This window comes from Rhizophagus irregularis, chromosome 7 (genome assembly GCF_026210795.1).
Source record: "Rhizophagus irregularis chromosome 7, complete sequence".
NCBI lineage: Eukaryota > Fungi > Glomeromycota > Glomeromycetes > Glomerales > Glomeraceae > Rhizophagus > Rhizophagus irregularis.
In genome coordinates, this window is record NC_089435.1 from 3,260,955 (window position 1) to 3,278,706 (window position 17,752).

Below are 17,752 nucleotides of genomic sequence, written 5' to 3' on the forward strand. Positions count from 1 at the left end.
ACGTTTATATTGTTTGACTTCATTGTTTGGGATTATTAACTATACTAATACAAAAAAAGACAATAAAGAACATGAACGTTTTTTTCATAATTGTTTTGTAGTCGAATTTTTCTTGGCACGTACGGATTACCCGAGATCGACTGATTTTCTGTATTTCACTAAATAAAGTTAGTTATTCATGCAACAAATTTTATTATAAATTGGTCGATTATTCCTTTAAAATCACCTTTTGTTTTTACGCTATTTCCTAAATTCATCAACGCAAAAATGCCAGAGAATTATAGTCAAGATGAACCTATTACTCGTCGTTTACATGGTATTCTTAAAGATTATCCTGATGGTTCCCAAATTCTTCGTGAAATTCTTCAAAATTCGGACGATGCTAAAAGTACCGAACAAATTTTTATTTTGGACCATAATACATATCCATCTAATAGATTAATAAAACCAAATTCGGTTAACTATGAGAGAGCCAATCTGAGACTTGGTAGATATCAAGGTCCTGCACTTTTAGCAAAGAATAATACCATTTTTGAAAAGAGAGATTTTGAATCTTTGAGAAATTTGTCAAATAGTAAAAAGAAAGATCAAATTGATAAAATTGGAGGTAATCTTTCTATCTACTTTATTTTTTAACGTATACAATATGTAATATTCTAACTTTTCAATATGATAAACAGTGATGGGACTCGGCTTTAATTCTATTTATCATATTACTGATTTCCCTTCTTTCATTACTGGTGATAAATACGCTAACTTTGATCCACATAAATGGCATTTTCTTGGTGGTATCATATACAATTTCGTCGATGAGAAGTTGTTCGAAGAGTCACCGGATCAATTAGCTCCTTTTAAAATCCCGTGTGATGAGACATGTGATAATCCATTTAAAAAACCATTTAAAGGCACTGTATTTCGTTATCCTCTTCGTGATTATACTGAATCGGAAATTTCTAATAAAATATACAAGCCTAAAGAAATCTTAGATATGTTTCATAATTTTTACGAAAAAGAAAGCATAAATTGTTTGTTATTTTTAAAATATATCGAACGTATTTATTTCTATGAATTGAAAAAAGGTGCTACTGAACTTGAATTGCTTTATACAATTCAATTGGAAAATGCTGACCAAGTACGACAACAACGTCGTTTGATAGCTGAAAATATTGTACCGATGATGAAATTATTGAAATCAAAGGAACTTAGCAGCAAAAATCAATTAGAAACATCATCTTATGTTGCATTATTCTCTCGACAGAAGAAAAGAGATACTAAGAAAATTTATTCATGGTTAATTTTGAATTATCTTGATGATTTATTCGAAACAGAAGCACATTGTCAAAAGAAATTTGATATAGATATAAGTAATCATAAACTTATACCAAATATTGGTTTAGCTGTTCCTTTGAATAATTTAAATGTTACCGGAAGATTATTTTGTTTTTTACCTCTTCCTATTGAAATGCCCTTTCCAGTTTCCGTACATGGATATTTTGCGGTAAGAATCGATAAAAGTTGAAATTTGTTATATTGGTATATTGCTAAAATTTTTTTAATTATCTTAATAGGTTAAAAGTGATCGACGTTCTTTATGGTTACCTGCGGAAAATGAAGGATTGGTGAATAATAATCAACTTTTTTATTTGTTTTACGTGCTTGAATGTTAAATATTAAAAATTTTGTATATTTTAAACTTTTAGGCGTTACGAGGATCAGCAAACCTAAATATAGAATGGAATCTTTATTTATTTGAAAAAGTCTTACCCAAAGCTTGGGCGAAATTTCTTCGCGAATTGCCGTTTAAAGTCCCTAATATTCGATCAAACGATACATATAAATTCTGGCCAATAATAAAAGATGGAATATCGGGTAACTTAAGTAGATTTTGTAAGGGTCTATTGCAGAACGTAATAGAATGTCTTAATGTTGAGGATCGTGTATTCAGAGGACCTTCTTCATCGAATACCATTGGGGAAATATCTGAAGCTTCAGTTGATTTGTATAATACTTCCTCATTCCAAAAGTCTGAATTTCATTGGCTTTCACTTCACAATGGCTATTTGGAGGATGAAAATGTACAAATTTGTAATTTATCTAGTATAATTAAAAGTATTGGGTTTCCCTTCATATCAACATTACAAATAATTGTCAGCTGTTTAAAAAATTCTACTAAACACAAAGACTCGCTTCATTTGTTTACTCCTGCTATCATTCGTAATTATTTAAGGTGTAATAGTGATAGATGGCAAGACGGTGTAATTTCAAGAGAAGAAATTTTATCTTTATTTGAATATATATTAAAGAATGAAAAATTTGATGAATTAGAAGGCTTTAAAATGATTCCGCTTGCAGATGGTACACTGGATACTTTAACACAATCTGGGAGCTCTTACGCCTATATTGACTCATATAATAAAACTCATAAAAACGATGAATGTAATATTTTCAAATATCAACTAAATAAGTTCATTGATAAATCGATTACCATTTCATTATATCGATGCTTATATGAAAATGCAAAAGCAAATTGGATTTTAAATATAAAAATATTGGATGAATTTGCTGTTAGAGATATGATTGAATATTCATTGAATTATAAAGAGAGTACAAAAGATTCTGAAGAAATACCAATGCCAGATAATTATGAATGGATTTATCAATTATGGGATAACCTAAAATTTAGAAATTGGGATTTGACTAAATTTGAAGATATTCATTTAATTCCGACAAAACATTTTACTCTTAGAAAGTTGAAGACTCCTACAAAAACCTTTTCGAGTAAACATATCTCAAACAATTTAATTTCTATTTTCGAAAAATTTGGTGCTGTTTTCGTTAACAGTGAATTTGATACTAGAAAAATTTCAAAATGGAATAAGTAAGTATTTTGTTATAAATAAATTTTTACATCTTTTTTATCTTTTTTTTTTAAAAAAAAAAATTTAACAAAAAATTTTTTTCGTATAATTAGAGTATCTCCGTATATTATTAAGCCTGATAAAATTATATCGGTTTTGGATTCCTTCCGTGCTAATGCATCATATCCAGATAATTTGAAAATAAATTTACAGAGTAGCGAAGCAACAGAACTCGTTGAACATTTATTTAATTATTTACGACTTGTTAATAAATTTAATCTTGTACAAAATCATATTGATGTTATTAAACGTTTTCCAATTTTTATCGAAGTTGATCATAATTCACCGATTCCATTGTTACCATTACAACATGAAAACAAACGTTGGTATCTTTTACCTCACGGAGAAGAAAAATTATATGGTAAAATTATTTATCCAAGCGATAAAGGAGGATTTATTAATTCTATTTCACAAAATATGTGTTATATATTGGAAAATATTATTGGAATTTATCGATTAACTTCAAATGATTATTGGCGATATTATGTAATACCATATCTTAAATTTCAACGACCAGAAGACATAGATATTGCAATTGATAAATTATTTGATCGATTACCTAATTTTAATAATGAGTTAATAGAAGTTATCGGAAATCAACCTTTTGTACCAGCTGGTACAATTGGAATGTTTATACAACAACAAACGCCAAATATTATAAATTTAACCAAACCAACGGAACTATTTAATCCAGTAGAAATGAAGGTGACACAACTATTTTTTGAAGATGAGGAAGTTTTTCCTGTTGGTAGTTATGGAATACGCTCAAATTCTTCCAATAAGTTTTTTAGGTCTTTACAAATGCTTTGGATTAAAAAAGAACTTACTTCAGATGATATTATTTCTCGGATAAATATTATTGTAAAGAGAATAAATACTCTTGAGGAGCATGATTTAATTCGTATCAAAGCATTAAACCTTTTAAAATATATTGATGAAAAATGGGATCAGATATCATATAATAATAATGCATTGTTGGAAACTATTAGGACAAATCCATGGATTCCTACGTTTACATATGAAAGGTCATTTATTTCTGGAAGGAAACTTTTTTCAAGACCTATTGATTGTTTTTGTAAAAAATTCGAAAATTTAGTATGTTATGTTAAACCAATTGTAGAATATGTTCCCATGAATATGGAGTGGAATTATGATCCTGATGAGAAGACTGTACTAAAACAATTGGAATTTTGTCGTGATAATGTGGATCAAATGGATCAAATACAACCGAAGTTAAAATCTATTTGTATGGCGATTTATAAATACATGGATGTAGCTTATGATAGTAGAAGTCAATCATTCGATTATATGAAGAAAAAATTAAAAAATCAATCATGGATTTTGTGCGAAAATATATTTCGTTCAACTGATAAAGTTTTTATTGATGATCTTTTTGATGGTTACCTACCGAATAAAAATTCTTTAATTATTATACTTCCTAGAGAATATTATTATTATAAGGAAATGTTTCTTTCTATGGGAGTTCAAAGGTGGTCTCAGGTTAAGATTAAGGATTTAATTCAAATTATCAAAAAAGTGGTTGAAAAAGATGAAAATAAAGTTTTATCAATAGATGAAATAAATAGCGTCATTGATATTCTCATATGTATTACAAATAAACAGAAGATAAATCCAGGAGAAAGATTGGACGGATTATTAGTTCCAAGTACTAATAATATACTTGTAAGCTTACAAAAAATCCATTATGATGATATTGAAGGAAGACTTGGCTATGAAAAGAAACACCAATATTTGATTGCTCATTCTCATGTAACTCCACAAATTGCCAAAGATTTGAAGATGCAATCTTTGGCAGGGAAAATATGTGGTAATTATGATAAATAATTTTGCTATTAAGTTAAAATCAGATATCTAAAACTCATATCATTTTAAATTTTACTAGATATTGATCATATTGAAGACGATACCTGGAGGTTTTATGAACAAGATCTCTCATTGAATACCAAAATTAATAATATTACTGAGCGGGTAATTATTAGATTTTATTAATGTATCATTTTATTCATATTAGATATTAATCTTTATCAAATATTTGAAAATCTTTCATATAATTAGATAAACTTTATGCCATATGATTTCATTAAAGAGTTTCTCCAAGTAAGTAATAAAGTAGTTTATATTCTATTATGCAAGCATTTATCTCCTTTTATACGCTTACAAATAATATAATTGGTATGTGTTCCCATTAAATATAGATTGCAGATGATGCAAAAGCCACGCATTTTTCAGTAATTATGGATCGGAAACAAAATAGTTATTATACAAAATTTTTATTATCAAGAGAAATGGAAGATTTGCAAGGTCCATCAATATGGATATATTTTGATGCACAATTTTCAAATGATGATATTCAGACTTTGCTCGAACTCAAAGGATCTTGTGTTAAAGATGAATATGATACTAAAATCGGAAAATTCGGAAAAGGATTTTATTATGTTTTTCATATTACAGATTTACCAAGCATTGTAAGCGGAGAATATATTACATTTTTAGATCCACGAGCAAGATTTCTTCCAGCAACAGGATACTCTCCTAAAAGGCGAAGATGTATTCGAATTAATTTTATTGAAAAAGAATTCAAGAAATGTTTTCCGGACCAATGCTACCCTTATGAAAAAATGTATGGTTGTGATTTCACAAAAGAATTCAAAGGAACATTGTTTAGGTTTCCGCTTAGAGAAAATTTAAATAAAATTAATGTGATTCGTATGTGGAAAATTAATCAAGAGATGCTCTTTTTAAGAAATATAGAATCATGCTGTTTATATGAAGTGAATGGGCTATCTCGTCATCAAATAATATGGCAAACAAAAATAAATAACATTGATAATTGTCGCAATTCTCGTCAAACAGTTATTGATAGTATCGATGATGCACAAATCTATCAATTAGATATTGAAAGAATCAATGGTAAGCGAAAGGATTCAGAAGTATGGGTTATATGTACTGGGGGACATGATAAAATCAAACCAGAATCTAGTGAACTTGTAGAATTTTCAAAGAAAAATCGACTCAAGGTAAATATTACTCAATTAATAATCCAATTTGATTTTATACTATATATATTAATTATTGTTTATTATTAAAGCCAAGAGGTGGAGTTGCTTGTTTGCTTGCTAAATCTGATAATAAATCATTGGATGAATTGAAGTCCGAATCGGTAAAGTTAATTCTCCATTTATTTGTCGACAAGCCATTTTGCCATGAAATTTTGACTTTTTTTTTTGAAAATATATTGTATTTTTAATTATATTTTAACTATTTTATTTTCACTATTTTTATATTGTAGTTTCCAAACCCTTCTGAACTCTATGGGTTAATATTTTCTTATTTATCCCTATCGAAGGCTAGCAATTTAAAAGTTTATTTAAACGGAAACTTTATTATACCTGAGCATGATGATTCTTGTGATTCCTATAGTTATGGTGGATGTTGTAATTTTATATCTGAGTATGACTGCTTTTGGGATTCTTATCGTTATGGTGAATGGAATAAATATATTTTGTTTGAAGTTTTAGCTGATTTACACGTCAAACTACTTGAATATATCATGAACCTTGAAATTAGAAATATGAGGGAAAGCCCAAACTTCATTTCGCATGTCACAAATGTCATTGATAATATTTGGCCCCTTAAATCCCTTAAATCCAACTTTTATTTAAAGATTTTCAAAAATTATGGTTTAAGAGTTATTAGTAAGTTAGGTGATAATAGACAGAGAAAATTTTTCTGGACCGAAGCTAATGGTGGACAACTTGTTTCATTACAGGATGCTAGAATTCTTGAGAAAGAACAAGCAAATATTTCAAATATATTGATTAATTTAAAAGTTCCAATTCAAATCGTGAAACTTGATAAAGAAAAAATGGAACATTTAAATAATATCGTTAAATCTAAAGAACCTCGAAATTTCCCGTATACACGTATCAGTGGAAAATTAATATGTAAAGAATTACAATCACTAAGACCATATAAACCTAAGGATAATGTTTTTAATAACGATAATACACACGATACATTATTTCAATTGCTCAGTTTTATTCTTCAAGATAAGGATTCTTTCGAGTTTCTTGATGGATTACCATTAATTCCATTGAATGACGGTTCCGTTGGAAAGTTTGGAGAGTATGATAAAGAAAATATTTATTACATTGGTAATCAAGAACATATAGAATTGTTTCCAAGTGCTGGTTCATCAAAATTTGTCTCTATTTATTTACCAAATGATATAGTAAGAATTTTTTCCAGCGAAGCATTTTCTAAAGTCACAAATATCCGAAAATTTGATGCTACAGCAATTTTAGATCTTTTAAAATATGAATTACCAAATGAAAATATATTATCATGGAATCTGAATGATAATTCTATAATAATTAATAATTGGATTAAAAATATTTGGTCAATTATAAATAAATTTGGAAAAAATATAGAATTTGAAGAATTATCGAAATTTCCTTTATTACCAGTTATTATACCTTCCAATATGCTTATTAAACCTGATATCTACAATCCACTTTTATATATTGATAAAGAACATTTTTTAATACCAGTATTAGTAAAATTAAAATTAAGGTTTACTAATATGATATTTCCTGAAAATGTTCATGAAAATCTCAAAAAATGTATTTTAAGATACAATCATGTGAACGTTATTAATTCTTTGGAAAAGGTTTTATTAAATACGAATATTAGTATGAAACAATTATTTAAAGATAGTAATTTAACAGCTTTAGAATATGAAAAGTTTAGAATATTTATTAGTGAAGGAATTGATATTTTAATAGGTAAGTGAAAGAAATTCATTTATTTATTTATATTTGTTTACTCATGTTTGATTAATATTTTATACATATTTTTGATAGGATATGGGAAATATCAAGAAAATTTCAATAATATTCTTGCTTCTTTACCAATATGGCCAGTATATTCTAAAAAAAATATTTTTATTGATGCAAAGTCTGGAATTATTCATTCAGGAATTACATTTTTCTCCTTTCGTGATAATACCAATTTTTATAATTGTTTTTTCTTTAAAGACACACTTAGGAAATTAGGTGCCACTTCTATAAATGAAATAGATTTTATTAAGAATCATATCTTACCAGATCTAAAATCTTCAACTCCTTCTAAGGATTATATTCATTTCTTAAAGTATACATTATCGTCAAATAATCCAGAAATTGAGAAATGTTTCAAACAACATGAAGCGATACCTAACAAATCACTCACTAAATTTGTTAACGTCGATACTTTATATGATACGGATAATACATTATTTCAAAGTATTTTTGCAGATACTGATAAAGTTTTACCACCAGAACTACAAGATAATCATTCTTGCTTAGAAGCTCTGAAAAGAATCGGTCTTAAACATCAAGTGGATTGTGATACATATATTGAATGTGCATTAGAAATTGAATCACAGGTTAAACAAGGAATATTTCCAATAAATGTAATTGAATATAGAGCAAAAGATTTAGTACAATATTTATATGAACAAATCAATACTTTAAATTTCAACGATGAACAGTGGAATAAGATTAAAGGGACCAAATTCATTCTAACGGAAAAAACCAATCAAAATCAATTTTATCAGGAATCAAAAGAAACTTTTCGTTTTGAATCTTTTGAAAATCTTTGTTCTCAAAAATATAAGAAAATATGTTGGACTCAATATCCATTATTTGATGAAAATGTTGAACCGAATGATATTTTCAATGTACATCATCCAGAAATTGGAATTCCATTTATAGAAAATATTATTGAACATTGGTTTGTTGTTGTAACAATGTTGAAAGAAAAAAAATGGAATAATAATAATAAGAGAGAACTAAAAAATGTAATTAATGAAATTTATAAAGTAATGAATGAAAATTCAAAAGAAGAAAATATGAAAGTGTTAATTAAATCAAAAATCAATGATCCTAATAAGAAATTATTTTTAAATGGGGATGATCCATTTGATGAGAAAAATTGGGTAACAGGAAAAGATCTCGTATTTGGATTAATAGCAGATATTGGATTTCGTAAAATTTATAAAGTTAAAGATTGTTTGAAGGAATATAGAGATTTATTATTACTTGCAGGAGCTTCTGAGATTAAAACACCATCAATATCATTATTATCAAATCCAACATTTAATTCAAAAGATAAATTGTTAAACTCCTTACTTGATAAACTTGTAAGTCAATCTGATGATAAAAATTTTGATGTCATTTTTATTATCGGTGAAGAAAAAATTGGCGCTAATAAATGTGTTCTTTCAGGTATGTTAAACGTACAATTGTTTTTATTATTCAATATTCAAATTATCTTCTTTACTAATTGGTAATATATCTATCTTTATCCCTATTACATAGCTGTATCAACATATTTTGAAACAATGTTCTCTAATGGTTCAAATAAATCAACAGAGAATAAAATTGAAATTTCAATAAATGATACAACTCCAAATATATTCTGGGTAATACTTCGATGGTTATATGGACAATCTTTTGAAGATGCAGCGAAATCTGTTTTACGTAAACGAGATGAATTTACAACAGAAAAGGAGAGTTACGAATTAACATTTTTGATTGATATTTTGAAAGCAACAGATTTTTATGAAGTTGAACTCAAAGATGAAGTAGAAGATTTAATTATAAATAGTAAGTATATTAATTTTGCTAATGTATGTGAAATTTTAGAATTGTCAGATAAATTTAAGGCCACACGATTAAAAGATTATTGTGAAAAATATATTAAATTGAATAGACAACTTGTTATAGATCAATTAGTTGAATTTCATGAGGATACAAATGAAAGATCAAAAATGTTAGATTTATTATTGGCAGTTAATGAATGATTTGAATAGTTGCCAGTACATACAAAAGTAGGTTAGGTATTGAGATAGTTATGTCATATCGAATTGTTGGGTGAATATTAAATATCCAAGTCTTGTTTTTAGAATAATAAACTTTTATTTAATTAAAGAGTTATTTTTATTGAATTATTTGAGATGAAAAATTGAAATATGTGTCATTTAATTTTAATAAAGTATTATATTCATTTCTTGCAATGTTGAAATTTCAGGTGATGACGTGCGTTGATACTTGATACATATAAAATTAAGATATAATTGAACATTAAATTTTTCAGTCTTAAAAAATTTTCATATTATTAAATAAATTTATCATCACATTAAAAAATATGTAATCCTAAAATGGGAAATACTTTACTTCGTTCAAAATTACTTATTGCGACAATAGATGATTTTACATAAATCAAATAAGTATATAATTTTCATATACAATTTAAGTGTTTGGAATAGAAGACTTGATTGTGCGATACAGGTGGCGGTGGTGGAGGACCCCGAACAATATATAAATAGGTCATAGGAAATTGGCAAAATTTTACTATTAGCTCAACGCATTTTTTCAGGGCCGGAATTATGATAATGTCAGTCAGTTACTAAATAAAGTAATATATTTCTTACCAACGTTATCAAAATATATCTAAAAAAGGAAAGATTTTCATGATTATTTTGGCCTATTCTACGCGTTATTTCTTGTTACCTATTTCAGTATTGCTCGGGGGCGCGCATCTCACAACAATTATCATCTGACGCAAATCGACACCTGATATAATACTTGAAACCTAAAATAATTTTTTTTTCTTTTTTTTTTAAAAAAAAAATGATATTAAGTGTTTTAAAAAATTAAAAACAATTTTTGTAGTTTAAAAAAAGGAAATCAAAATTTTACGATTTACAAATTAATTTATATGTATCTGGTCTTTTGAATAAATCTTTAATTACATTTTTTCAATTTTAGTTTTCATTCAAAGATTAAAACCTTCAAAGTGTAAACATTTCATGATTTCAAGATTTATTATAATATTGTAAATTACATACAATATTCAGTATTTCTTCAATCGATTTGTTATATCAGTAATTTAATTAGGAAATCTTAAGCAAAAGCCAAATAATTCTCTGAATATGGCTACAACGGTTACATTAAAACTGAAAAAATATGGAAATTTATTATTATAAATTTATTTAAAAAATTAATTCATTTAATATAATACATAATTCATGTGATTCATCTAATCCATCTAAAGCATATAATTAATTCTTCATTTAGTTCATCTTATTCATATAATTCGTCTGACTCATATAATCCATCTGATTCATGTAATTCATCTGACTCATGTAATTCATCTGACTCATATAATTCATCCAAATCATATTCATCTGAATCATATAATCCATCCGAGTCATATAATTCATCTGCATCATATAACTCATTTAATTCATCATTTAATTCATCATTTAGTTCATTTAACTCATCTAATTCATATTGGGCACTTTTATATCCTTGTTCAGCAGATTTTTTGCACCAATAAATTGCTTGGTCTATATCCATTACAGCTTCTTCATCTTTATATATCAAAGCAAGATCATATTGAGCTAAATAATTTCCTAAATTTGCAGCCTTTTTACATAATTCAAATGCCTTTTGATTATCAATATTGGTTCCAATTCCTTCTCTATAACACCATCCTAAATTACATGTTCCAAGTAAATTTCCTAAATTTGCAGATTTTTGAAAATATTCAAATGCTTTTTGATCATTAACAAAAGTTCCAATTCCATCCATATAACAATTTCCTAGATTATACATTCCATATGCACTTCCTAAATTTGTAGCCTTTTGATATAGTTCAAATGCTTTTTTTCTATAAATACTGGTTCCAATTCCTCTTTCATAACAATATCCTAGACTAATTATTCCAAATATATTTTCTGAATTTGCTGCATTTTGATATAATTCAAATGCTATTTGTTCATTAACATTAATTTCAATTCCATGATGATTAAATGCTCCAAGTAATAAAACAGAATTAGAATCATTCTGATTACTTAATAACCAATTATAAATTTCTTGTAAAGCTATATCACGATAATTAAGATAATTAACAATCTTACATTTTCTCATTTCTATTTCTATATCTTCAAGTAGGAGAATTATTTCATTAACCATTTGTTCAAAGTTATTTTTAATTAAATTTGATGAAATTAAAGGTTCTATTTCTTTTATTTGAATTTTACTAAAATTTTGAATAATTTGAGACATTTCCTCATGTAATAAATTATTGATTATATTTTCAGGAACTTCATTATTTGATTTGACCAGCTGTTTATTTGATAATTGATGTATATCTGCATTATAATCATTTTGCTGAAAATCTAAAACAATTGTATTTAATCTAGTAAAAACCTGTTTGATAGTTGGACGATTATCTGGTTCATTATTCCAGCAATCTAAGAATGAAATAAGTTATATTAATTAATAAGTTATTTTAATTATTAAATCATATATAAAATTTAATTATATTTACCAGTATATATGTTTATGTAATTTTCAGGTGTATTTGGAATGGGTTTTTCTCTAAGACCTTGTGATAATTCCATAGCCAAATTAATATCATATGATTTATTACAAAAAGGTGGCTGGCCACTAGAAATTTCCCATAAGAGTATGCCAATACTGTAAACATCACTTTTTTTGTTCAATGAATATAATTGTATTTGATTGTTAATATCTCTTTTTTTATTAAATATTTGTGGATCAACATAAGTAACCATTTCAAATGATTTTGATTGAATGTTGGATGATTCTTCAATCCTTTTTGATAATCCCAAATCAGCCAATTTGATGATATTTTTATGAATTAATACATTATGAGAGTTCTATTATTAAAATCAATAAATAAAATAAATAATTGTATTAAGTATATATATAATCTTACAGCATAGTTTAAATGTATAAATAACTTACCAAATCACGATGCACAATTTCTTTATCGTGTAAGTATGTTATAGAATTAGCTAATTGAAGTGCCAAATTTAACTTATTATTCCAAGTGAGATGTTCAAAATGTTCACTTAAATATTTTCGAAGGGTACCACTATCTGCATATTCCATCACCAATAAATATTTATTGGAATTATCACTTTGGTTTTCTTTTTGATAGAAATGATTATTTTTAGAATTTTTTTTTTCATTTTAATTTAATTAATGATTTTAAAAAAATATTCATAATACCTGTTGTAATGCCATAAAAACGGATAATATTCTCATGGAAATTTATTTCATGTTGAAGTATAATCTAAATCATAAATAAAAAATTGTAAATTAGAAATTGTAAATTAGAAATTAATAATATATGATAATAATATATTGTAAAAACAAAAAATATTTTATTTATTTACTTCATTAACAATTTCTTTTGTTACGATATTAAAATTAAAAAAAGATTTTAATACTAAGTAATTATGAGAATTTTTCCAATTTGCACGATAGACTTTTTCAATACTTCCAAAACCAATTTCTTGAACGTGATTAAAATGTTTGTAATCATAATATTTAATTTGTTTTTTGGTTATAGATTTTTCAATCCAATTAATCCACTCATTTGAATTACCAATAGCTTTAATTTCAGTGTTGTTATTCATTCTAGATATTGTTTTAAGTACAGAAAAAATTTTTACGTGAAAGAAAAAAAGGCATTTTGTATTATTTATAGAAATTTGTGTGACACATGAGACTAAAAAGTCATGCTCATGCAGAAGAAAAAGGAAATTTGCATGCACTTACTAAACCACTAAAAAAAAAAGTTCCCATATAATCTCACCAATCACGTGGTCAGTGCCGGTTAAACAGCACATCTCGCGTGATCATAATGTAAATTGTTAGATGATTTTTCCTAGCACAAAATAATATTCCCAGCGGTCATTTCCGCAATTACATAAGAAAAATAATATTAGAAAAACTATTAATCTCGTTCGTCAAACCTTTCATAGAGAAAATTGATTCAATTATCTGGAATCCACGCAATACTTTATTCAAAGAATGGGAACGTAAACGGAAAATTTAATACCGTACATAATCGGATAAATCACGGTTAAAAGGAAATGTAACAATTAAATAACAACCCTAAATCTTCCAAACTCTTCAGTCTTTACGACCGAATATCTCGAATAATACACATCAAGCACCTATACCAACAAATCCACGATTGGACATAACCAGTCATATATGGTGGACACTCCGGATCATTGAGATACCTAGGTTTCATAAATTATTAATCTTAGAGCACTTATATTTAGCTCCTGATATTAGAAAGTTTATTTCTATTCTTTCATTTGGTGTTATATATGCATGTAGTATAGATGGGATTTTTTTTTATACTTTTCTTTCTCTTCTACCAGAAGGATGTCGTTCAAATGGGCGATTACTATCAGTTTATTTTTATGTTCTATTTTAAGGATCTTATTGTATGTAATTTATTGTGGGCTGGGTTCTTTCTGTGAAATAAAAATAAAAAAAATGAAAATTACCAACGTTATATTGATCGTCATTCGGTAATCAATAATGTGACATATTGTTTGAGCATATTATGAAACCTGAGCCGGGAATTCTTATACAATTGTGTCTTTCATTTTTATTGTGTAAAGTTTTTATTATTTTAATATTTTAACGTTTACAATATATTTAATTTATTTTAATAAAAATGTTTTTTCCTCTCGCTCTTTTTAATATTTTTATTCCTCGAATTCACAACTATCTGTTATAGATTGTTTTATTTCTTTTTTTTTTGAAACTTTGTCGGGCGGGCTTACATTTTAAACTTTATTTTTCATTAGAGTTTCATTTGGCTATAAAAATAAAATAAAATTAAAAAATATCTCTAAGTTTCAAATCAATTTTCTAAAAAAAAAAAAAAAAAATTTAAAAAAGTGAAAAAAAATTATTCAATACTATTTTATAATAAAATAAGATTTAATATTTTCGCATGAAATTTCCAACGAAAGGGTCAATAAAAAAAGATGGGAAACTTATTCTGAAAAGTCAAATAATTTTTTTTTTAAATATTAATAACGAAAAAAAGATAATAATTATAATTTAATATACCAATGCTGTTTGAGTAAGCCAAGCATAGCCCCACCATTAATATCCTGGATAGAATAAAAATGGGACGTTAGTTATACGAGACATGCAGTGTCAAATAAATTAACCTTAGTATAACCACCAGAAATTTATATTGTGTCTTTCGAATCTTGGAATAAAGAAATCGGGTATTAGTTCGCGAGTCCAGAAATAATTTTATTGCAAATGCCTCATCCGTTCAAATTATCTCCATAACATTTTGTGAGAATCTTAAGTTGCACAACCCGAAGAATAAATATCCACACTGGTCTAGTATGGTCAACAAAAGATTACGTAATAGCAGGTGATGTTAATTAATTCGCTTGTAACAAGCCACCAAGTAAAAAGTATAATTTTTTTCCTTATTTATGATTTTTGCATTAAATTTAACTAACACATCATTTTTGTCAACTCTTACCCATTTCATTGATGCATTTTTATAAAATATATATTATTCTATTTACCTTCTATATAACAATAACACATACTTTTCTTGTAATTCTTTTGTATAATCATCATTTCTCTTAGTCTTTCATCTATTTCTAACATTCCTTTTTGTTCACTATCATTAAACATTTTTTTCCATCTTATAATAAAACAACCAAAGAAAAAAATTGATAATAAAGAATGAATGAACAATAAAAAAAAATAATAAAAAATAAATCGTTTTTTATTGGCATTAATTATTATTAATAATTAACAATAATAATAATAATAATAATCTATTTAAAGAAAAAAATCACAAAATCAAAACGAATGATGATAAAAAAAACTCTGAAATAAAAAAAAATTTTTTTGGATTTGAAAAAAATATTGAAAATAAAAAAAAATTTTTAAAAAAATTATTTTAAAGTACTGTATTAACTAAAAAAAAATAAAATAAAAAATTTTTCGGCTTGTAAAAAAGAACTGAAAAATTAAAAGTAACATATCAAAATTTCCATAAGAACCGGTAAAAAAAAATTCGGCCCTAAAAAGGACCGAAAAAGAACAATAATATAAAAAAACAACCTTTAGATCTAAAAAGACAAATATAATAATATAAAAAAAAAATCGGTCTAAAAGACTGAAAAAAAAATCATTATTTAAAAAAAAAAAATTTCGGTTTAAACACAAAAATCGAAAAAAATATTTTTTGTCGCTCATTTGAAACACAAGTAAGAATATTTTGTTCGGATAGCTGCGGCCGATCGCATTGTCTCAAGAAGATATCATTAGTAATCTTTTTTCGTTTAATTAAAAAAAAAAGTTTCCTATTAAAATTTCATTAACTGGAACTGTATTAGCAATACACATGACCCTGTTAGCCAATCAAATATGGAATATATCAGGCGCAGCCGCGCAGGCATATCATGTGTCTAATGTAACACAATTTAAATTATTTATAGTATGGCACGATAGCACGATATGATAAAGTATTATTAATTATGTACATTGTACAGGTACGATGGTACGATGGTTACGATGCCAATTGTACCGAAATATCATAGGAATTGCAATATCAATATCACATGAATAACCATTATATAATGAATCTCATTTTAAAAGTAATTAACACAAGATGCATAAATACATAATAATTTAATAAGAATCCAGGCAAAATTTTCTGAAAACCGCTTAGCTGGCTGAATTTATAATTTATTTTGAACCAATTAAATAAATCCTTAATGTAAATTTTAAAAGTGTAATTTAAAGGACGTTGATAGTAAGTTTAGTTGTACATCCAGAGAAACAAGTACATACGGTAGGGAAATGGAGAAAGCAAAGTTTCATACCTAAAAAACAATAAAGCACAAGAACATATCGCAATCAAATAATTATCCCCTATCTAAGCGTGACAGAATTTTTTTTAGTATATTATAGATTCTCATTTTTATATATAAAAATATTTCTAATATGTATGTTTTGCAGATTTGCGCACACTTAGTGAGTGCGAAACTCGTTACTGATAAACCTTCGCGCTATTAAAACAAGCCCAATTACGCAACAAAATTTATCGTTGAGATTGGCATTAAATCTAAATACTTCAAATCGATCAATGTCACCTTTTAATATTAGCGAAATCCAAATTTTACCGGAAATTGACGATCTTATCAAGAACAAAACAAATGGGCATGTGAACCGATCGATAGCTGATAAGTCTAATATACAAAAAGGTAAGACGTAGATAAGATATAAACCCTTAATTATTTTAAGATTAAAAACAAAATTCTATAGATAGTAAAAATAGAATGAAAACAAACAAAGTACCAGGATAAGAATAATTACATCATTAAAAATTCGCTGTGTAACTTTATCTAAATGAAATCATTAAAGGAATTTAAATGAATTTCCCAAAAAAAACAATGATTTATTTGGATCTCATGATGAAATTTATTAATAATTTGTAACTCATTTCTTTTTTGGAAGGATTTATACTTCTTTTATACTCGATGTGGTCAGAGAAAAATAATGGCGTCGAGTGCCACTATTTACGAATGACGATCTTTGTCGTCTTTGTTACAATTTCTATTAATTGTTCATCCGGATAATCTTTATCAATTTCATGTTTTATGAAGTCACATGTATACTTCTTATCAATAATCAGTGACTTTTAAAAAAACTATAAATTGACACATTGTATCATTTAATAGACTAAACATCGAAAAGTTTCATAATAATTATTATTAAGAACTTTATTATTGTTTTTTAGCGGCAAAGTAATAATTTTAAAATTTTTATTAATGTTTTATGCTGTCGTAAACTTAGTAACACATCAACTATCTTTTTTGATTATCTAATATCATTAGATACGATAACTAGATTATTATCGTTCAACGCCAAAGAAAAGTTTCATTTCGCAAG

The 17,752-nt window shown here is 26.3% G+C and overlaps 2 protein-coding genes across 2 annotated transcripts; one reads left to right on the plus strand and one right to left on the minus strand.

Annotated features, from left to right (window-relative positions):
- Window positions 1-267: 267 nt before the first annotated feature.
- OCT59_027482 (uncharacterized protein) lies at window positions 268-9,783 on the plus strand (the record flags this gene model as incomplete). Its single annotated transcript, XM_066137000.1, has 12 exons — window positions 268-607; window positions 681-1,498; window positions 1,569-1,619; window positions 1,701-2,878; window positions 2,972-4,746; window positions 4,822-4,907; window positions 4,995-5,036; window positions 5,135-5,956; window positions 6,028-6,099; window positions 6,229-7,723; window positions 7,802-9,205; window positions 9,299-9,783. The coding sequence occupies 12 exons, from the start codon at window positions 268-270 to the stop codon at window positions 9,781-9,783; spliced, it is 8,568 nt and encodes a 2,855-aa protein (XP_065993430.1).
- Window positions 9,784-11,065: 1,282 nt separating this feature from the next.
- OCT59_027483 (uncharacterized protein) lies at window positions 11,066-13,434 on the minus strand (the record flags this gene model as incomplete). The annotated part of the gene is made up of 5 exons (XM_025332855.2): window positions 11,066-12,240; window positions 12,318-12,669; window positions 12,758-12,942; window positions 13,025-13,088; window positions 13,192-13,434. The coding sequence occupies 5 exons, from the start codon at window positions 13,432-13,434 to the stop codon at window positions 11,066-11,068; spliced, it is 2,019 nt and encodes a 672-aa protein (XP_025166259.1).
- Between the last annotated feature and the right edge of the window lie 4,318 nt (window positions 13,435-17,752).